The 20,847-nt window shown below is 51.8% G+C and overlaps 2 protein-coding genes and 1 non-coding gene across 7 annotated transcripts in view; all 3 read right to left on the bottom strand.

Annotated features, from left to right (window-relative positions):
* Nucleotides 1–8,817, bottom strand: part of Cdh24 (cadherin 24) — a 10,184-nt gene extending 1,367 nt beyond the window's left edge. Inside the window, exons 1-12 of the mRNA XM_029566845.1 lie at nt 8,673–8,817; nt 6,631–6,948; nt 6,149–6,443; nt 5,851–5,970; nt 5,610–5,777; nt 5,244–5,431; nt 4,280–4,533; nt 3,247–3,383; nt 1,319–1,440; nt 1,128–1,239; nt 652–900; nt 5–217 (exon numbers count right to left, since the gene is read on the bottom strand). Of these exons, the coding sequence (XP_029422705.1) occupies nt 5–217; nt 652–900; nt 1,128–1,239; nt 1,319–1,440; nt 3,247–3,383; nt 4,280–4,533; nt 5,244–5,431; nt 5,610–5,777; nt 5,851–5,970; nt 6,149–6,443; nt 6,631–6,831 (2,059 nt within the window). The 5' untranslated portion in view covers nt 6,832–6,948; nt 8,673–8,817. The remainder of the gene's footprint in view (nt 1–4; nt 218–651; nt 901–1,127; nt 1,240–1,318; nt 1,441–3,246; nt 3,384–4,279; nt 4,534–5,243; nt 5,432–5,609; nt 5,778–5,850; nt 5,971–6,148; nt 6,444–6,630; nt 6,949–8,672) is intronic.
* Nucleotides 8,818–9,616: 799 nt separating this feature from the next.
* Nucleotides 9,617–20,847, bottom strand: part of Acin1 (apoptotic chromatin condensation inducer 1) — a 47,089-nt gene continuing 35,858 nt past the window's right edge. For 4 of the 5 annotated variants that reach the window (XM_008839890.3, XM_017799833.2, XM_017799831.2 and 1 more), the window contains 11 exons: nt 19,766–19,904; nt 16,170–16,212; nt 14,837–14,970; nt 14,585–14,737; nt 13,815–13,956; nt 13,356–13,501; nt 12,478–12,585; nt 12,280–12,387; nt 11,790–12,114; nt 11,577–11,677; nt 9,621–10,527 (listed from right to left, as the gene is read on the bottom strand). In XM_008839890.3, coding sequence (XP_008838112.2) covers nt 10,195–10,527; nt 11,577–11,677; nt 11,790–12,114; nt 12,280–12,387; nt 12,478–12,585; nt 13,356–13,501; nt 13,815–13,956; nt 14,585–14,737; nt 14,837–14,970; nt 16,170–16,212; nt 19,766–19,904 — 1,732 coding nt within the window. In that variant the 3' untranslated portion in view covers nt 9,621–10,194. Of the gene's footprint in view, nt 10,528–11,576; nt 11,678–11,789; nt 12,115–12,279; nt 12,388–12,477; nt 12,586–13,355; nt 13,502–13,814; nt 13,957–14,584; nt 14,738–14,836; nt 14,971–16,169; nt 16,213–19,765; nt 19,905–20,847 lie in introns of all 5 variants that reach the window. The other variant, XM_017799832.2, reaches the window with a different exon arrangement.
* On the bottom strand, nt 16,515–16,617 carry LOC115071515. The gene has a single exon (XR_003850595.1). It is a non-coding gene; the product is annotated as a U6 spliceosomal RNA (small nuclear RNA).

The following is a 20,847-nucleotide window of genomic DNA, read 5'->3' as shown; positions in this document are numbered from 1 at the left end:
GTGCGGGGCAGCACGTCGCGGCGCCCCGGGGGGCCGGCTGCGGGCGGGGCGGCTCCGTCGGGGTTCTGCAGGGCGGCGATGTCAAAGGCCTCCGTGTCCTCCTCCCCACCACCCTCGTCGTCGTAGGTGATGATGTTCTCGCGGACGTCCTCCTCCTCTAGTACCATCAGTGCTTCCTGCTTCTGCCGTCTCAGGGCCACGAAGAGCACCACCAGGGCTGCGCAGGAGCAGGCGAGGCGCTGAGCCAGCTGGTTCCTGGCCCTGGTAGCCCCGGCCAGGTGAAACAGGGCAGGGTGGCCAGAGGCTGCAGGCCCTAGTCTGACGGTTGGCAAACCTTGCTTTGAACACTGACTTCCCCGTCACTTGCTGTGAGGGAGACCTTCTCCTTATGGTGTTGGAAAAATAAAAATCAAACAACCTATGTGATGTGTCCAGCACCACACTTGCCACAGGATGGGGATTCAATCAGTAATCTTTATGGCTAGTTACTGTCATGGATTTGCAGGTCAGAGGTATGAGGTCACAGTAGGACAATCCAGACATGCAGGGGTCATTCATAACCCATGTCCTGAGATCTAGCTCCTCCCTCCCCCAAACAGGCCCAGATATCACATCTGTGTCCACTGTGGTGTCCACTGTGGCCTGACTCACCAAGCAGGGTGCCCATACAGGTGACAATGGCAAGCAGGGCACCAGTGCTGAGACCAGTGGGTGACAGTTGAGCCTCAGGCCGACAGGATGCCACGGAGCCATCTGGGCGGCAGCGGCACACACTGACGGTCACTGTGGCAGTGCTGCTCAGAGCTGGCTGTCCCCAATCCCAAAGTTCTATAGGAACCAGATAGGGGGCCTGGCGGGGAGGCGCAGGGCGGGAAGGCAGCAGCAGGCTGGCAGAGCCATCTGTGGGAAAGGGAAGACGGTTGGTAGGCATTCCTGGTAGGCCTGGCCCAGCCCATAGAGCCAACATCCCATGGGAAGGAAAAGCAAACAAATTAAGTGTAAATGCACACCGACCTACTGTTGGGTAGAAGGTTCCACCTGTGGGGCAAAGGCAGTCAGGCTAAGCCAGGGGTGTGGGAAGGAGAGGAGGAAGGAAGGCATGGGCATGGTTGCAGGGGGCCACCCACCTCGGTTATCCTGGACTGTGAAGTTGGCATCAGGGCCCAAAGGACCTTGAAGGGAGACCCGGCTACTGTTCCCAACTTCATCTCTGTCCAGGGTTCGGATGACCTGAATCAACTAGGAGGAAGAAGAAAGGCCTTCAGTGGCGTGCTGCTAGAGGCCTTGAGATTCCACCCCACCTGCCTCAGCTGCTCACCTGGCCAGGAGCTGCAGAATCACACACAAAGGTGTCGTAGGGCTCAGCGAGCTGGGGAGCATTGTCATTTTCATCCAGGGTCTGGATGGCCACTTGTACACGGGAGGATTGTGCAGAGCTATCTGAAGCCAGAACACCAACATATACACCCCACACATGCACACACGACATACATGATGCAGAGGCATAGATGCCACACATAGCACAGCATGTACACGGAACAACATGAGACGCCATGTAACATACAAGCAGCAAACCGTGTTTTAAAGGGGATGGAACAATACCAAGTGCATATGATAGTCACACAATACCCAAGATTGTATATTATACAATATACACGCAACAAAAATACAGTACCCATGATGTGCACACATAGTAACTCATATGTGAGACAAATGCATCACGTGTATAAAGGAAGGATAAGTAGAGGGTACATACAGGTTGTGTGCAGATGTAAACCAGTGAAATATGTAAATAGTCACAGCAATATATAATACATGGATGCTGAAAACAAGTTAAACATATGAAACAGAAAATGAATCAAACATACATGAAGCAGATACGCACAGTGAGTGCAGCAGTACCTCCCACCCCTCCCCAGGCCCAGAGAATGCATTTTCATGTACAACACAAGTGGAATAGACACACACACACTCTCACACTCACAGAGAATCATCTCTATAGATATGTTTGCAGCCACAAACACATAGTACTGCCAGGTATCACACAGCTGCATATACAGAAAACAAACTCGAACATATATTGTAACCCATGTGAAAAGCAGTAAGGCGGAGGGGATAAGACTGAAACTGACTAGGTTAGATGCCTCCACCACTTATTTTCTGTGTGAGTTTGGGAAGTTACTTAACTTCTCTTTTTATGAGTTTCCTCACTTGAAAACAGGGAAATAATTATATCTCTCATAAAGCTGTGATGTTAAGTGAGCTAACACATTTTCAGTGCTTGAAATAGTGCCTGATACACAATAAACAACAAATTAATCTTCCACACATACATATATAATCACACATGCACCAATAATACAAATACAATTTTATGCAAACACTCAATTGTGAACATATATATTGTTAATATATGGTCATAAGTATGTGTGTGTTTTATTTATTCTTTGAGATAGGATCTCATATAACCCAGGCTGCCTTTGAACTCCCTTATAGCTAAAGATGACTTTGAACTCCTGATTCTGTTGCCTCAGCTTCCTGAGTGCTGGGATTACAGGTGTGTACCACATACCCAGCAATGTTTTCCACACATACCAATTATACCCACTCCTGAGTACATGCCCACACATACACATCCATCTAGCTCTTCCCTAACATGTATTAACAGCCATATCTACAGCCATAATGCTGGTATATAATTTGAAAACAGCAGGGGCATAAGATGCTACTCACAGAAGGGAGGGAGGTTTCCTTGTCTCCCAGGCCAGGGAGTGGAGGGCAGGAGGACCTGCACATGAGGCTGGCATGCTTCCACTACTTTGGTGGTGGTGGGGGGACAAGTTCCTGTAAGGCTTTTACCGGGGTTTCTTTGGGAGGGCTTGCTGGTATAGGCCTGCTTAGCTCCCAGAGAAGGCACATAGCCCCTTTCTGGCTCTGTGCTCCAGCCGGAGGCAGAGAACAGACAGAGAGAGGAACACAGGGTGGGAGGTGTGGGGTGTCACTGGAACAAGACCTACTGGTTCTGGGTTTGAGCAAGTCAGGTGAGACATAAATGTAGGGTCAAGAACAGGCAGCCTGTGCCCTTCTGTGTCCAACCTGAAAAGGTCTGCTGGGTGGTAAGCTTCTAGGCTGAAGGCCAGGAACTGAACACTGATGAGAGAGTGATGGCTGTTGCTGTCTTTCCCCACCCACACTCAGGACTCTGCCAGGAAGACGCTGCCTCCTTAGGGGCCCAGGACTCCTCACCCATTTCTGTGGCCAGCACGGTAAGGTTGTGCCAGACACGAGCCTCCCGGTCCAGGAGCACTGCTGTTCGGATAGTACCATCTTCGGGCTCGATGGAGAAGCAACGCTCTGGATCCGAGTGGGGGAGGATGGAGTATCTGGGGAAAATGGAGCCGATCTGGGAGCTGCCACCCTCCCTCCCTTTTCCCCTTCTGTTCTCCCTGCTGGGCCTCGGGGCTCATTTGGGAGAGAACCCAAGCTTCTTGAGCAGAGCCTGTCCTAGGCACTCAGAGCCTTGGAGTGTTGGGAGGACCTAAGACTTGGGGGACTGGATTTCTTGGGAGCGGCAGTAGAGATACAGAAAGAGGTAGAAAAGGAGAAACACTACCTGTCTTTCAGACTTGTAGGCTCTGTTCTGGGAACCCAAGGACCTGTGTTTCATCCCTGCTCTGCCTCAGACCAGCTCTGTGACCTTGGGGAAATCATTTGACCTTGTTTAATCAACCGCAAAATGGGAATGACACCAGCACCTCCCTCACAGAGTTATGGCAGGGATGCTGGTCAGGGAAATGGGAAGAGTGGCTGTTCCCAAGGCTGACAGGTCCAGATCTGAAGACCAGCCCTGTCACTCACAATGGGCAAATTACTTAACCACTCACAGTTGGCCTCTAAAAACAACTGGTGATGATGACACCAACTTCATAGGGATGTTGTGAGAATTAAATGTTATCGAGTGGGTAAAATGTGAAGCACTTAGGGAATGACCAATAGAGATCCATTTATCAAATGAGATTACATTTGCTTGGACTGCCACTGGGAGGCGCCACTCCAAACTACCCAAAGAGATAGGAAGAGACCAGGGCTGTGGTTAGCCAAGCCCACCAGCCCTCCTCTACACCTAGGCCTGCAGAGCAGCGAACGGGCTCAGGGAAGGAGACCTTTACTGGGAAGCATGGTTTGCAGCAAGGTAGAGTTCACATCCGAGGAATAATCCGTCTTTGGGCTCCTTAGAGGAAGCCTTGTTCCCCCTTCCCCAGCTCACACTACAGCTCACCTGATCGGGCTGGCTGGGGAGTCCAGGTCACTGGCTGAGATCTGGCCCACCAGGGTCCCAGGAGCTTTGTTCTCGGGTACTATCAGGTGATAGGTGGCCTGAGCGAAGGCAGGTGGCTCTGGGGCATCCTGCACAGTCACTCGTATGGAGGCCACATCCTTGAAGGGACCTCGCCTCAGGTAGGCTGGGTCGATGAGCGTGTTGGTGGCTTCCACACGGAAGGAGTAGGAGCGACGGGTCTCAAAGTCTAGGGGCTATGATGAGGGGAGACAAGAGTGAGTGAGGAATTTAGAAACCAGGGTGGGCCCACCTCACAGCATGCACCCAGTGCTGAGGACAGGTGGCACTGGAGAGGTGTGGCTTCAGTGGTCATGGTGGGTGACACATTTGTAACTGGTAACTCTACAGTCACCCCCAACGCCACTGTAGACTTGTTAAGTGACCCTGAGATGGTTATTTCCCCTTTCCAGTCCTCAGGGTCTTATTTCAAAGGTAAGATCACTGTGATCTCTAAGTTTCTACATAGGGGTCCTGAGTATGGTTCTAAGAGACTAGTTAGAATTATGGCCGGTGGGGCTGGAGAAAAGGCTCAGTGGTTAAGAGCACTGATTGCTCTTGCAGGGGACCAGGGTTCAAGTCCCAGCACCCACATGGCAGCTGACAATCGTCTGTAACTCCAGTTCTAGGGGATCCAACACCTTCTGACCTCTGTGAGCGCTGCACAACATGGTGCACTTACACACATGCAGGCAATACACGCATACTCATGAAACAAAAAAAACAAAACAAAACCAAAAAAGTAGTATGACCAGTGAGTAGGAAGGCGCAAGGTGTTTTTTGTTTGTTTCGTTTTTCCCCTGGTGCTGGGGATCAAACCTAGGCCTTAGTGCTTGCTAGGTGAGCTCTCTACCACTGAGCTATACTCCCAGCTGAGTCTACAGGTGGTAACAGGCAGGAGGCTAACCTTCCGGACAGTAAGGAGCCCATCTTGACCCTGGGAGTCTGTGCTGATGCTGAAGGCTTCCGACCCTTCCCCATCCAGGATGCTGTATGCCATGAGGGCGTTGTCCCCCAGGTCTGGATCCTGGGCCTGTAGGCGGCCCACTAGGGTTCCAGGCCCAGCTGTCTCCACTACAGAGAACTGATATAGACCTTAGGGAAAGAAGAAGGGAAGATGTGTTCTTAGAGATGTCCCTAGTCCTCCTTCCCTACCCCAACACTTCCTTTTCCCAGGGTCTGGCAGGGATGGAACTGGGGAGGGATTGCTTCTTCAGAGGTCTCAGGAACAGGGTAGTCAAAGGATAGTTCAGGCACAATACTGCCCTCTTACTCTGAGGGAACTTGGGAGGATTGTCGTTGACATCGCTGAGGGTGACTGTCACTGTAGTGCTGCCCGACAGCCCCCCCATGTGGCCACCCATGTCTTTGGCTTGGATCACCACCAAGAACTCCTCCTGGGTCTCCCTGTCCATGTTGGGGATGGCTGTACGCACCACTCCTAGGGAGAGACACTGGGTCAGAGGGTGTCTGTCCCTGTGGATGCCCCACAAGGCTTCCAAGTCCATTCTTACCAGTCTGGGGGTCCACAGAGAAGAAAGGTAGTCCATCCAGTACAGTGTATACCAGCTTGGCGCTGTTCCCATAGCTGGGATCATCAGCATCGTGAGCAGTCACTTGAATCACTGAGGTCCCTGTGGGAGATCCCCACACCCCATTCAGCAGGGGCAGGGCCAGAAGAAAAAGAACAGTAGATGAGGGAACCCAGATGTGAGGGAGGCTGAATTACAGAAGGTGAATTCTGGGGCAGATAGCTAGAGGAGAGGTAAAAGAGTTCCAGGAAAGCTGGGCATTCAGAGCTGGGGTGCTCACCGACGTTAGACATCTCGGGCACTGTAGCATGGTAAGGCCCAAGGGGAAACACTGGTGGATTGTCGTTGATGTCCTGCACTTTGATGATGAACTCTGATGGGGGCTCCAGGGGCCGGTTGGAGGCTCGGTCTACAGCTTGGGCCAGCAGCACATACTGTGCCTTTTCCTCCCGGTCCAGGCTCTTGGTCACATGGATATTGCCTGTGGCCTCATCAATCACAAATACAGTGCCTGCCCCCTCCCCAGTTAGCAGGTACTTGGTGCGGCCCTCACCCCGGTCAACATCTGAGTGCAGCTGTAGGAATTGGGGGGAAAAATGGCAGAGTTTCAAGTGCAGAGTAAGAGGGTTAAAGAGTCTAGGTTAGGGTGGAGTGTTAGGAAGCCTAAGGGACCAAGGTCATTGCAGAGTGATGAAGTTATAGGGCAGGGCCTAAGGGCCTGATAGAATAGTCAGAGTAGACCCGGGAGGGGTTGATCCTTACCTTGCCAATAAGGACAGGTTCTGGACCAGCATATTCCTCAATGACAAAGAACTGGTTCCAGACCCAGCTCCTTCGGGTCCGCAGTAGTGCAGGACCTGGGTGTCCCTGGGACCCTGCCCAGGCTGGGACTGGGGCTGCCAGGCGCCCCATGCAGCCCCAGCCACCTAGCCAGGCCAGCAGGAGCCTCACAAGGCCCCACATGTTTGGAATCCAGCCAGGGCTCTTGTTCACTGGGCCCGGGTGCTGAGGCTGGGCAAGGCCAGGTGGCCCATGAGCTGGCTGGGGCAGATGCGATGGGGCTACCCCATGGATCCACACCTGTAGGATAGGTAGCTGCTCAGGATCAAGGAAACTCTAAATCCTACTCTTCCCCAAACTTAGATGCTTAAGCCCAGATCTCTAAGGAACCAGAGAGCCCACTGCCCAGAACCCAGTCTAAGACAGAGTAGACAGTCTGACCCTGCCACCCAGGCTCTGCCTGCATTCACTTCCAGCCCTCCAAGCCCATAAATCTCAGGTCAGTCAACTCCGAGGAGCTGGGGAGGGAAAAAGAGAGAGGATGCTGGAAGGGTTTGGCATTCCAAATCCTGTCACTGTCCTCCCATCTTGGGCACATAGCCAGGATACTAGAGAACGTAGGCAGGGTGACAAAAAGGGCTTGAAATGAAGGGCTTGGGATTCATAGACATGTGGCCTTAAAGGTTGAAAGATGACAAGGAGTGTCACCTAAGACAGCTTGGGACTTAGGAAAGTCTCTCTCCCCCTTCTGGGCCAACCCCACATCTCCAGACCTTGTCCCTAGCCCACTCTGCCAGCGGCAGTACTTAAGGGGGATCAGTTTGGTGAAGCAGAGTGGGGCTGCAGCTGGGAGAATTGGGGAAAAGGTTGCAGGCAGGACACTGAGACAGGGAAGAGGGTAGTGGAGGCTGACCCAGGGGCCAGAGACAGCATGATTGAGGGTTGGATCAAGAATCAGGGATAGTCTGGCAGACAGGGAAGACCAGGTGAGAGCTAGGAGGACCGCAGAGAGAAGGGCAGCACCGAGAAGGAAAGAGACCAGGGAAGCAGGCTGGGTGTCTGGAAGGCAGGAAGGAGTCACCAGGCTTGGGAACTGGCGGTGGTACAGAGGCGCGCTCCACGTCCGTCCGTCCGTCCGTCCGTCCGTCCGTATGTGTGTGTGTGTGTGTGTGTGTGTGTGTGAGAGAGTGTATGTGTGTCGTGTGTGTATGTGTGTGGTGTGTGTGGTGTGTATGTATGTGTATATGTGTGTATGGTATGTGTATGTGTGTGGTGTATGTGTGTGTGTGGTGTGTGTGTGGTGTATACGTCCGTCCGTCTGTCCGTCCGTCCGTCCGTATGTGTGTGTGTGTGTGTGTGTGTGTGTGTGAGAGAGAGAGAGAGAGAGAGAGAGAGAGAGAGAGAGAGAGAGATCAGGCCTTGGGAACTTCATTCTGGTAGAGGAAGCCACCAGGAGCAGTGGCGGTAGGGAGGAGCTGCGGGAAAGGAGCTAAGAAGGGGGACCCTTCCCACTGCTTGCTCTCTTCCCGGGGCGACCGGCAGGTAGCTGTCTGCCCTTCCTCCTTCCCCTGGGCAGACTCACACCTGACACTCCGTTGCTCCCAAGAGAAGCCAAGCCAGAGGGCAGCTGGGGACCAGGGAGGGCGGCGGGACGAAGAGAAGGAAATAGAGGAGTGGGAAACAGGACAGCAGGAAGGGAAGAGGAGAGGAAGGGAGGGGAGGGTAACCGGGAGCAAAGGCGAGCGGGAAACGGAAAAGAGGAGACAGGTAGAGGAAGAAAAAGGCAAAGAGGCAGAAGAGATGGAAAAGACAGAACAAGAGAGACAGGGGTTGAGGAGAGAGAAGGCAGTGAAGAGAACCGAGAGGGGAAAGGGAGAGGTGTGAGGGAGGAAAGCAAGCGGCAGAGCGCGGGAGAAAGGAGCCGGCAGCGGCTGGCAGCTCGGAGCGCACCACTGAACCCCCGCCAGCTGCGGCCCCGCGGCCCCAATTGGTCCCCGACCCGGCTCCCGGCCAGGCGTCCTTACCTAGCAGCGCCGAGGGGCCCAGGACGCCGGGCAGCGCCCCTCCCGCCTCGGCAGCTGGCTCCCGGGGCACAGCCCGAACGGATCCGAGCCGGCGCCGCGGCTCCGCTGCAGGTCTGAGCGAGAACAAGGGAGCGAGACGGAGGGGGCGGGGGAAGGAGGCTCCGCCTGCGGAGGAGCGCCGCGGCTCTGCGCGGGAGAGGAGAGCCCAGCCTCCGACCCTCCCCGGCCAGCCGGGCCGCGGCGGGGGCGGGGAGGCGCCTCGCTCCCGCCCCCTCGGCGCTCTGGGGCTGCCGGGCGCATACAGATGCGGGGCCCCTCCCGGCCTGGCCCGCGGCGCGGCAGGACACCCGGGCGGGAGGACAGCCAGGCCCTCCCTGGAGCACGGAGGGCGCAGCCCCGCGCGAAGCCGGCATCACCTGCCTAGGGCGCAGCCGGGGGTGCGGCGTCAGGCCACTGCGGGCACCTGCCCCGAGCGCCCCGCCTGGCTCCAGGAACTGGCGTGGCTGCTGGACTGTAGCACCCCGGGAGCTTGGGCAGAGCACGGGCTGCAGCACCCCGAGAGCTTGAGCCGACCAGCACAACGGGTCCTCCGGGCTGAGCTTGGCGGAGGGGCTCTGGTACAGGCTGGGGCAGCACGACCTCGGCGGGGAGCGCAGCCTTCACAGGGAAAGCTCATGTGCCAGGACCTACAGAGCGCAGGCTCGCGCCCCCTGGCGGCAGCTGTGGGCGGCATCTTGAAGGTGGTGAGGTGACCACATGCCTCAATGTGCAGGGGACTGGGAAACCATCGACTTTGCTGCAAAAAACGTCCCATTTCCTAGGGCGATGAAGACCCATGTGGCTTTGGGAAGGCAGGGAGGGAGAGTCCTAGGAGTGCAGATGCTTGCTATCCTCTTCAGCGTGCCCTGTCACCCAAACCCTTCCCAAGGAAAGGCACTCAAGTACTAGTTAAAACTAAGTCAGATTTTAATTTTTTTTCCATAGACCACATCATTTAAAAATAAAAATAAAAAAAATAAAAATTGAACAAAAGGAAAAGGTGGGTATAAAGCAGAACCAGAGGGCAACAGGCAAAGGTGGCAGGACAGGAGAGGGAACTGCAGGGGCCCTGGGACTCAGGAGGAGACGCTGATTCAGCTCATAGGTAACCCAGTCCTGGCCCCGGCTGTTCCCAAGAGGCTGTGAGTACCCAAGGGAGGTGGAAAGCAGGATGGAGGACAAAATGAAGAGGTCTGGGGCACTTGGCTGTTCCCCACTTCTGGCCAAACCCTTTCTTCCATAACACAGTTCTCAAACTTACTGGGAAAAAAGAGGGTTAAGTCCCATTAGTTAGGTTGGGGGGTGAGGAGGGAGAATGCCACTGCTCCATTTGTTATGTGGGGACAGGTGGCAGTCATAGTTCAGCACTGAGCAATGGTGTGAGAGACCCTTGGTTCCAGGGTGGTGGTGATTATCCCTCTGTGGCCTTTAACCCCCCAGGGCAGAGTGGCAGGTACCCACAGCTCTCCTAGTGTTTTCCTGGCTAGCGGCGCCCACCCCGGTCCCGCACAGGTGTGCTCCTACTCCGGCTTCTGCTGTGGCGCTTGGTGTCTCTGCGATCCCTCTCCCGGCCTCGGTCCCGGTCCCTTTCCCTCTCCCGATCTCGGTCCCCTCTGTCCCGCTCCCTGTCCCTCTCTCTCTCCCTGTCCCTGTCCCTCTCCCTGCTGTGCTCCCGACGTTTCTCCCGCTCCAGCTGTCGGTTCCGTTCCCGCTCAGCTTCCTTCTCCCGCTCCTTCTGTTCTTCTTCCTCTTGTTCCTTTCGCCGCTTCTCCCGCTCCTTGGCCCTTTCAGCCCGCTCTGCCTCCTTCTGAACAATCTGTAGTCGGGTAAGAAGGGCAGAGACAGATGCGCATCACAGTCCTGCCTGCGCAGGTCCCACTTTGTCCATCCTGTCTCTCCTAGTTCGGGGTCACGGTCAGTTTTGCTGTTAAGCAGAAGAGGTGGGCATAGGGGAGAGAGTGGGCTCCACAACTGCACCTTTCTCAGCTCTTTGCAAACTTTACTTTTATACAGGACGAGGAGGAGCTGGCATCATGCCTGTTATTTCCTTAGCTTCCATCACTATGGGTACAAACAAATCTCCCAAGTAGCATTAAGCCTAAAATACCCTCAAGTTAAAAAAAAATTCAGGTTAAGGGGCCCAGCAAGATGACTCAGTGAGAAAAGCTCCTGCTGCAAAAGCCTGACAATCCGAGTCCATCCCCAGAACCCATGTAAAGGTTGAAGGAGAACCAACCCCAGAGCTGTCTTCTGCTTTCCCCTGCATGGTGGCATGCACTTCCCCCATACACACAAACTCTCATAAAACAGCATGAATTCTAGACATTAGGCGGTATGGAAGAGTTGATAAAACACGTATTTCTCTGCTAACAAATCAAGTTCCAAGAAGCCTAGCTTATAGTGGCTTCCCAAGAAACCCACAAACCTTAGGTTCTTGCATTCATGGTCAACTTTAGTATACTTTTAAAGGTTTATTTTTTATGTGCTTTGCCTGCATGTGAGTGCACCATGAGCACCTCTGTCCACAGAGGTCAGAAGAGGGTGTCAGATCCCTTGGAATGGTTGTTACAGATGGTTGTCAGCTGCCATGTGGGTGCTGGGAATTGAACCCCAGTCCTCTGCAAGAGCAGCCAGTGCTCTCAAACAGCTGAGCCACCTCTCCAGCCCCCGGTTTAGCTCCTTAACAGCATAATCATCAGCTGTTTCTTAACAGATTCTTTCTACGATGCTCGGTTTCTTCTCTACTACCCTAAGCCAATGCCTGGGTCTACCTAGTCTTGTAGTCTTATATATCCCTGAGTGCAACGACTGCTTCAATCAAGCCTTGTCCACTCTGAGGACAGTACTCAAAAGGACAGCACTCACCTGGATGTCTGTCAGTGGAAGCCAATAGATACAGGGAGCTGCCTTAGTCTTACGGAAAAGGTCGTCCAGCAACTTGGCAGGTGGCTCCTCCTGAGCTTTTTCTGGGGTAGGAAGGAGGATATGAAATTTGATGCATATAACCTACTTGACCCATCCCATTTGGGTGCCTGTCCCTCCATCTAGGAGACATGAGGTACCCTCAAAACTCAGTACCTTTCTTCTCACTCTTCTTTTCTTTAGATTTTGCTCGTTCTTTGCGACGGCGGTCACGGGACCGTGATCGGGAGCGGGGGCCTTCTCGAACTTTGTCCCGGTCCCATTCACGTTCTGATCGGGTTCGCTCTCGCCGCTCCATTTCCCGTTCTCGCTCTGCCCACTGCTCTCGCACAGCTCGCTCCTGCTCCCGTTGCTCTGCTCGGGGGTGGGATGGTGGCTGAACTGGGGGTGGGGGTGGGGGATGCAGGGGCCTTGGTACCCCCTGTTCCTCTGTCTTTGTTTCAGAAGGACGGTCCACCAAGAGGCCCCGATGATAGTCCAGCTGTGGGCAGAGGGACAAGGACAGTCAGGATGGAGGACTATCATTCTCATCAAAGCAGCCCAGGTATAAAGAGAGAAGAACAGGTTTGGTTAGGGTCTCAGCTGCAATCTACCAGAAAATGGCTTCCTCTGCCCATCTCCTCCTTCTTTTCCTTAGGCTTCTCACCTCATCTCGCTCAGCATAGTCAGCACAAAGGAATTTGGGATTGGATTGGGGCCACTTGACCCCATGCAGAGCTGTTCTGGTGGCTACGGCTTCCTCTACTGTTGAATACTGGTGAGAAGAAGGCAGAGGACATCTTCAGTCCGTCTCATTCACAAAGAAAATGGGTCACAAACTACAGAATCAGTTTCTTCCCCTCACCGTTACAAAGCAATGAGACTTGATCTTGTCAATCCAGAAGGCCTCTTCCACCAAGGTTCCGGTGCGCCCCAACAACTCCTTCAGTTGGCCTAACGTGAAGGGACGAACCTGCCAATGAAAATCAACTTCCAAGGTCTTGAACTATACATTCAGATTTCCCAAACTACTGTCACAGGTGCAAAGCTTCCAGGTTGGGTGAGGGCGGAGGTCCACAGCCCTCCAGGAGGAACTTGAGTGACAGTACTGAGACATGTGCCGAGCCCTCTGCCAGTCATCAAGAAGGTGGCCCTACACTAAGTTGTTTTTTGAGGAAAACAGGCTAAACTAACTCATTCAAGGCCAACTCCATCAACTCATTCAAACTGGCAGGTCTAAGAGTTGAACCTCAGGAGCTTGAATCCAAAGTGTAAACTCTTTAAGATTTATTTTTATTATTGTTATTTAAGTATGTTCATGTGCCCCTGGAGGCCAGTGGCATCCACTGAATGTGGGTCACTGAGAACCCAACCCAGAACTTGAGTCCTGTCCAAGAGCAGTATGCTGATGGCTCAAGCCATCTCTTGAGGCCCCCAAAGTGTAAATTCTTTTTTTTTTGGGGGGAGGGCTGTGTTTTTTTAGACAGGATCTCCCTGAGCCCCTTGAACTCTGAGATCTGCCTGCCTCTGCTGGGAGTAAAGGTATGTGCCACCAAGCCCGGCTTCCAAAGTGTAAACTTTTTTTTTTTTTTTTGAGACAGGGTCTCCCTGTAGCCCCAGCTGGCCTCAAACTCAGAGATCCACCTGCCTCTGCCTCTACCTCCCAAGTGCTGGGATCAAAGGTGTGCGCAGCTGCCATCACGCGTGGCCAAAGTATAAATTCGTAAACTAACAATGACTTACCAAATTGGAGATATGGACAATGTTACTGATCTTGCCCCGAGGTGGGGAGGGCACCTGGGCAGTTCGGACTGGGTCGTCAATTGTAATGGAAACTCCAGACTTCTGCTGGCTAATGGACCTCCGAGTTAAAGTGTCTCCTAAAGTTACTAGGAAAGACAGCACAGAATAGCTTTCAATAGGGAGCAGGGTCCCCCTCCCGCAGTTCCCTTCTTTTATTCTCTAGTAAGTAGCATCTTCTATCTAAATGTGCCGAGTACTCACAACATGCAAGGTGCAATGCTAGCCTAATCTCCTTACTGTGGAGACTCAAACATTACAGATACAAACACAACTCAAAACAGCCAAGTATCTAAGAAGAGAACAAGGAAAACTACTGAAATACAAGGCAGTAAACACCAAATGCCCAAAGGAATCTAAATGCAGCGCTCAGAGAATTCAGGAAGCTGTTTTTTGACTCACCTTTCTTTACTTCGTGTTCCACAGGTGGGGGCAAGGCCACCTCTACTGACACCTGGGGAAGCGCGGGGGGCTCTGCTTCAGGCTCCTTCTCTTCTTCCTCTTCTTCCCTCTGCCCATTTTCCTGGCCCTCTGCAGGCACTACCTATGAAGGCATCAGATAACAGAGATGGTCTGTCACTACACTGGCACGTCCTCTTCAGTCTCTGGCTTCCTAAAGAAGACAGTAGGGTCAACCTAGCACACTCCTTCCACTGCAGAAGGTTGTTCTCTCAGGCTCTCAACTTGTTTTAAAGAAAACGGGCTGGAATTAGAAAATTAAAAAAAAAAATTAAGTTTTTGTGTGTATGCGTATGTACGCTGTGTCACACATGCCAGAGGGCAACTTTGGACTCGGGTCTCTTTTCACCATGTAGGTCCTAGGAATCAAACTCATGTTGTCAGTAGACACCTTTACACAACTGAGCCATCTCACCCACCTGGAAGCTGTTGGCTTTGTCAGCTCTGGCTCCTGTTGCAACTTCTCAATCCTGGCACTGTAGCACAAGCTACTACAGACTAGAGTAAGTGAACCGGCATGGCTGTGTTGTAATACGTTTTTTTTGGTAACTGGCTGCTGGTTAGATTTGGTACAGTACAAAACTTCTGAATGTACCAATTAACAACTGTCTGCACAGGCCAGGGCGTCCCATTCTAGAACTTTTTACCTTAGCTTCTTGGCTGCCTGCTATGTGCCCACTGCCCCACCTGATGCTGGGGTGCAGCAGTTTTACCTGAGTGACTGTCCGGCATATTTTCAGTCCTTTGTCATGGGTCCCATCGTCGCCATTACGTTCTGTCTCATCCTCAGAGATTCGGGAGTCATCAGCATGAAGATCCACAACAGCCTCCTGCCCCGCCAGGGGTTTGATGTCGGGGATGAGGCTCTGGGACACAGACACCCCCGCTACCCTGTTACACTGGGCCCATGTCTACTCCCACCTTAACATGTCTTATCCTCCCTTCCCTGGTTCCTCCCACCTCACCTTGAGTGATTCAGTGGTGATGCTGATGGAAGGCTTCTTCTGGGTGGTGGCTGTGCTGGCTCCCCAACGTCGCTTTCGACCAGGCTGGCCCCCCTCTGTGTCACTGTTTCCAGCTTGTACCCCCTTGGTAGCTGCTGTCCCCAAGAAATAGGACCCAACAGTTAGATGGTCTCAGGCCCCTTGCTAGCTTATAATACCTATAAGTTGCCTTCAGCTGGAGTTTTAGCAAAAGGTTAACTTAAGGAAATATTTGGGGGCTGGGGAAACTATGGTTTTATTTATTTATTTTTTGTCTTTTTGAGACAGGATCTCCCTGTAGCTCCAGCTGGCCTGGAACTCACTATATAGACCAGGCTGGCCTGGTACTCACTATGTAGACCAGGCTGGCCTGGAACTCACAAAGATCTGCTGGCCTCTGCCTCCCAAGTGCTGGGATCAAAGGCATGCGCCACCATGCCCGGCGAAATCAAGGTTTTAGAACAAAAGGGATGGCGTCTCTTCCTGACAGATGGGAGCTATCAGTCTATGAAAAGGAGAAGAGAGGAGTAACTAGTTAGACGAGCACTTTATACTTTAATTAGCTTAGGGACTTCCTTAATCCCAGCACTCAGTGGGTAGAGGCAGGCAGATTTCTGAGTTCTAGGCCTGCTTGGTCTATGTGTTGAGTTTCAGGCCAGCTTGGGCTACGTAGTGAGATCCTGTCTCAAAACCAAAAATGAACCAGAGTTCCTCAAAGGGGAAAAGTTAATTTAAAGTTACTGTTTGGCCAGGGGTGGTGGTGCACTCCTTTAATCCCAGCACTTGGGAGGCAGAGGCAGGTGGATCTTTGTGAGGCCAGCCTGGTCTACATAGCCGGTTCCAGACCAGCTGGGGCCCCAGGAAGACCGTCTCAAAAAGACAAAAAAAAAGTGTTATTTTTGAGGTGTGCAGCACATTCATTTCCTCAGATATGCTCTTAGAATAAAGTACAAAATGATAAGTATTACATGGGAGTCTCTAACTACACATTCAAGGAGGTCAGATACCTGAAAGGAGAAAATTCCTCAAAGAGTTGGATGTGGTAGCACATGCCTATAATCCCAGTTATTTCCCAGCTGAGGCAGGAGGCTTCACTTTGAAGCCAGTCTGATCTACAGAGACACTGCCTCAAAAATACATTAGATGGGAATGGCTTGAGATACTGTTCTCCTTAAAAATGTGGTTGGAGCTGGGGAAACATCTTTGGTATGGTGCTTGCCTAGCATGCATAAAGCCCTGGGTCCAGTCCTCAGCAACACATACACTTGAACACCAATTTTCATGACCTTTATCAGGGATTTGGGGCTAGACTTACAGACAACGGAGATTTTCCTCTTGAATGATTTGGGCATCGCGTTCTGTATAGAGAAGATAAGGGGGAAAAACAGAGAGAGAGACACCCCACAGAGAGGGGGGAAGGAGGTTAAATGTGGCAATCTTAACATAAATGCCAAAGACACACAGAGACAGAGAAAGAGAAAGACAGACAGAGACCAAAACAGAAGCGGCAAACGGCAAAAACGAAGCAGATCAATGCAAGTTAGAGAAAAATAAAAGCAAACGTTGTAGGGAAGTCATCTACTCCATTTTATATCAGTGTATTAGCTTTACCAGAAATAAGCTGGAAGAGGAATTCAACAACCTCCGAGCTAATTAAAAAAAAAAAAAAGAATGCTTCACGAATTTGTGTGTCATCCCTGCGCAGGGCCATGCTAATCTCTGCATCGTTCCGATTTTAGTATATGTGCTGCCAAAGTGAGCTCAAGTTTTGAGTTCTGTGAGCCAGGGTCTCACTACATAGCCCAAGCTGGCTTCAAACTTGTATTGATCCTCCTGTCTCAGCCTCCCAAGTGGGATTACAGGCATGAGCCACCATGCCCAGCTCCCTCTCAACACTTGGAAGATGCTGACCGTGCACTTTTCCACTGTCTCTAGGTGATGAAAACACCAAACCAAGTAAGCTGTGGCCAGACCTGGGCTAGCAGGCCCTCCCAGGTCCTTCTTTGCCAATCTGAGGAAGACACAAGGAAAATCCAACTCTGGGATGGCAACACCCACAAGGTAGTCTTCCTATTCTCAACGCTCAGCCTGACATCCTGACAGGATCTGAGATGCTTGAGGATCACCCAGACCCCAACCACACTGTGAAAAGAACTGTACCAGGTTCACTGGAGAATGAGAGTCCTGGGCCAAGAGCAAGCAGAAAGAACTGAAAGGGGTCTCTGGTGAAAGGAAGTTTATATAAAGGGCAGGCCGGGCTGCCCCCAGGGAAAGCCTCAGAATTTCCAACCATCACCTCCAGAAGACAGCTTTGGGTCAGTTTTTCCCAAACACTCAGTGGGAACAGCACTATGGGCAGAGCAAAAAGAGGGAGACAGAAAAAGGGAATGGAGTGTTTTCAGATTTAGGTGCTTATTTCTGGAAAAACTAAGACTATCCTACTACCCTTCATCAAGGGCAGAGTCCCCTTAATGTTTCCCTTTTCCCATCCACCCCCAGCCCCGTTTATGTCGTCTAACCAAGTCTCCTTGGTCTCTGTTAAGGGCCAGCCTGACCCCTAGCCAGGCCGCTCTTGATGGGTAAGTTAGTGAGAAAAAGAAAAAAAAAAAAAAAAAAAAAAAAAAAAAGTCTTAATTAAAACAAGAAAAACACGAACCAAATAAATAAACCCAACGAAGAAATCAGAAAAATAAAGAAAAAATTAAAATAAAAAATTAAAAAAGAGGTAGAAAATAAAGAAGAAAATAAACTAGGAATATGACAAATGTTCCAGGTACCATCTCACACCTGGGATCTTCAGTTCAGCCAATCGCACCTCACTGTGTACTGTATCTAGTCAACCGCCGGTCCAATCAGAATGAGCCCTCCCTGCTAGGCGCTGTGCAATTGGTGGGGGGTTGGGTTGGCAAAAAAGGTGGGCGCACGGCGTGGTAGTCAGCACGGCACTGCCAGAGTCCTCCCAGGGGCGCAGGGGGGGCGGGAGGGAAACGTGTGGGGGAACGCTGCCCAGTTTCCAAGATGTCAAGACAGTTCACTGGCGGTGGCCAGGCTCAGCGAGGGGCAGAGGGGGGAGAGGGGACAGTCCTGGCCCTGGAGGGGCATCATCTTGCAGTCCCTGATGAGCTGGCCTGTGAGTAGCAGTAATGGTCCTTGCCTTTTATCATGAGAGGCAGGCAGGACCCTATGTCCACCAGTGGCAAGCTGCAGCAATAACACCACCCAATACTTGGAATCCAGGTGGTGACTCCAGAGTCCCTTTCTCCTCTGAATGTAACTGGGGAGGGGGTCCTTTCACCGAGTGGGATCATGGAGCCTCTGATGAAGGTAGCCTGGGGCTAGCAGTAGGTCAGTTTCCCCAGGACCTGGCACACATTCAGCAGCAAGATCAGAATGTTTCTTCTGAGCTGTGGCTGGTATCTCCTCAGGGACTCCAGCTGAGACAGTGGTTCCAGTCAGGTGGATGAGTGAGTCCCTGCCTCCAGGGATGGAGGAGAAGTTGGAGCAACAAACGTGCTGCCCTTCACCATGGACAACAGGGACCAAAGATAAGTCCATTTGATGAGCAAGTGGTGATACATGGGCTGAGCTGTCATCAGTATTAAATCCCTGGGGCAGACCCTAGACTTCTCTGCAGGGTCCCTAGTCGTCATAGCTTAAGCCGTGGGTCCCACTCAGTGTTTTACAGCAGGGCACTGTGATCACAAACATTGACTTTTACGTTTCTTGGTCCCTAGATGGGGATCTCAACAGTCTGTAGCAAACAAGGCAACCCACAATCCTTGATAGGAAAAGGGCTGGTAGGCAGGTACCCCAGCACCGGCACACTCTTCTTGGGGTGTCCCAAGTAGGGAGATGATGCAAGTCCACCCCATTCCAAATGCCTTTTGTTTTCTCAATACAAGTCTCTCCAGTACAGTGCTCTTCTTAGCCCCCTGATGTAAGCAAGACAGGGAGGCAAAAGGGGGCCCATCGCAGGAGCCCATACATATGCCCCCTCTGGCCAAGACACCTGGATAGCAGACTTGGCTCTGATTGGGCAGCTCAGTAGCAGCGGGTGGGTCCAGAGGTAGAGGCGGCATCAGCGATTGGCCAGGGTTATATTTTACGGGCGGATTACCGTACATGAGGTACTTGGACAAAGTTTTACGGGGAAGAAGGACCTTGTAATAAATAATATTCTGCACATCAAATCACTTTCACCGGCCCCCACCCCCGCAACACACACCAGAGAAAGGCTACACACACAACAGTCCCTCCCACCCTGTAATCCCACTCCTAAACCCAGCTAATTCTATTTCTTTAGGCGCCAAGAAGACTTCGCTGGCTCTGATGGGAGGAGCCTCCAGATTCGGGCATGGGGAAAAGATACTATACGTGCCAAAAAAAGGAGTAAGGGCCACAGATATGGAGAAGGGGTATTCTGGATCACCCCCAAGTGCTGGTTTCTAAGAAGCTACATCTCTATAAATACGACCACTGGGGGGCAGATGATTAACAAAAATTCCTCAGCATGGCCAATCTGGTAAGAACCACCAACGCCCACTAGGTGGCGTGGACTCCACCAAGCTTTTAAAAAGGAGGGAAAGCTCAAGGCGTTATCACAGAAGCTTTAGCAGCTAGCAGGAAAAGCCCAACAGTTTTAGGAAAAGGGCCATTAACAGGCTTCCCAGTTACTTATCAACTTCTAGGAGTCTGGACTGCACTACTTCCCATGTAGGGAAAGGAAAAATCAAAGAGCCTTGTCCCCCATCACAAGGGATCTCCCTGGTTAAAGCAGCGATTTCTCCCTTGGCCCTATCCTAATCCAAGGCCCTGCCTTATCCCCCTCTTTATGTTATCCCACTGTGTAAGAGGGATCCCCCTAGGTCCACCTTCTGCCCACCCACCCCAACAGGTGGCTTGGCTATTTACCTCTTTCTTCTCCTCATCTTCAGTACTGCCCTCTGGGCGGTCATCATTGCTGACTTGGTCTGCAACAGGTACCGGAGGCTCTGGAACCTCATTTTCAGGTCTGTTTTCACTTGTGTCCATGGTCACTTCCTCCTCCTCACTGACAAGATGGGAGAGGTTGGAGGGAAGGGCAGGAAAGAACCAGGGGGAAGAGAGAGCAAGATGTTAGCTTTGGGGCCATAAAATCCCTTTGCCTCATCACTTGGTGGGAACCGTTTTCCTTGGGGAGGAGGGGAAAGCACAGATTACAGCAATCAAGTCCACCCACTGCCCAGATGGGAGAACACTGTTCTACGTGGGACTAGGACACCAACAGATCTTAGGTAATAAGTCCAGGGTACTCGTGCATGAAACATCCTCCCTTGAAAAGTCCTTCAAAAGTAATCCTGATTTGCACACAATCCTGCAGTCTCCCTAACCATTGGCCACAGGCATCTTTACCCTGCATGAGAATCTAAGGGAAGCCTGACTTAAAACAGCAGAAAACAAGGAAAAACGGTATGGCTGTGGCAAATGATCCTGACCTTGTGTTTAATCAACTGCTTAATAAGTAAGAGCCTGATGATCCACATGATCTGGAGACACCAGGAACAGAGAAAAACGTGGGGGGTGAGGGTTGCAGGAAGAAAAGTAGGGCTGGTGATAGAGTTCAAGCTTCTCTTACCCTAGGAAAACCTAAAACTGCTGAAGAGAGTATGAAAGCTTTAAAGAACCAGGCCACCTTTACCTGCTCAGATAAGAATTGTCCTTACATCCGACTCTCACCCAGTTTCTCCCACTCCCTCTTTCCAACTTCCAAGAGATAAAGAGCAGGCTCCCAAGTCAGTACACACCCTCCCCCACACCATGCAACTCCCTCCAAACACACAGAACCCACTCTTACAAAGTTAGCATCCACTTCGGACAAAGAAACTGAGAAACTTAATTCTGATAAACTATCTTCCTACCCTTTTCTGTCATCATTCCTAAACTGTAATCCCCCACGCCCTGACACCCAAATACTAGTTTAAAAAAAATCCAATCAAGATGATCAGGGCCCCAAG

This window comes from Nannospalax galili, unplaced genomic scaffold, assembly GCF_000622305.1.
Source record: "Nannospalax galili isolate Female #2095 unplaced genomic scaffold, S.galili_v1.0 scaffold1119, whole genome shotgun sequence".
In the NCBI taxonomy this organism is placed as follows: Eukaryota; Metazoa; Chordata; class Mammalia; order Rodentia; family Spalacidae; genus Nannospalax; species Nannospalax galili.
Note: the sequence above shows the minus strand (reverse complement) of the source record. Positions and strands in the feature narration are given on the sequence as shown.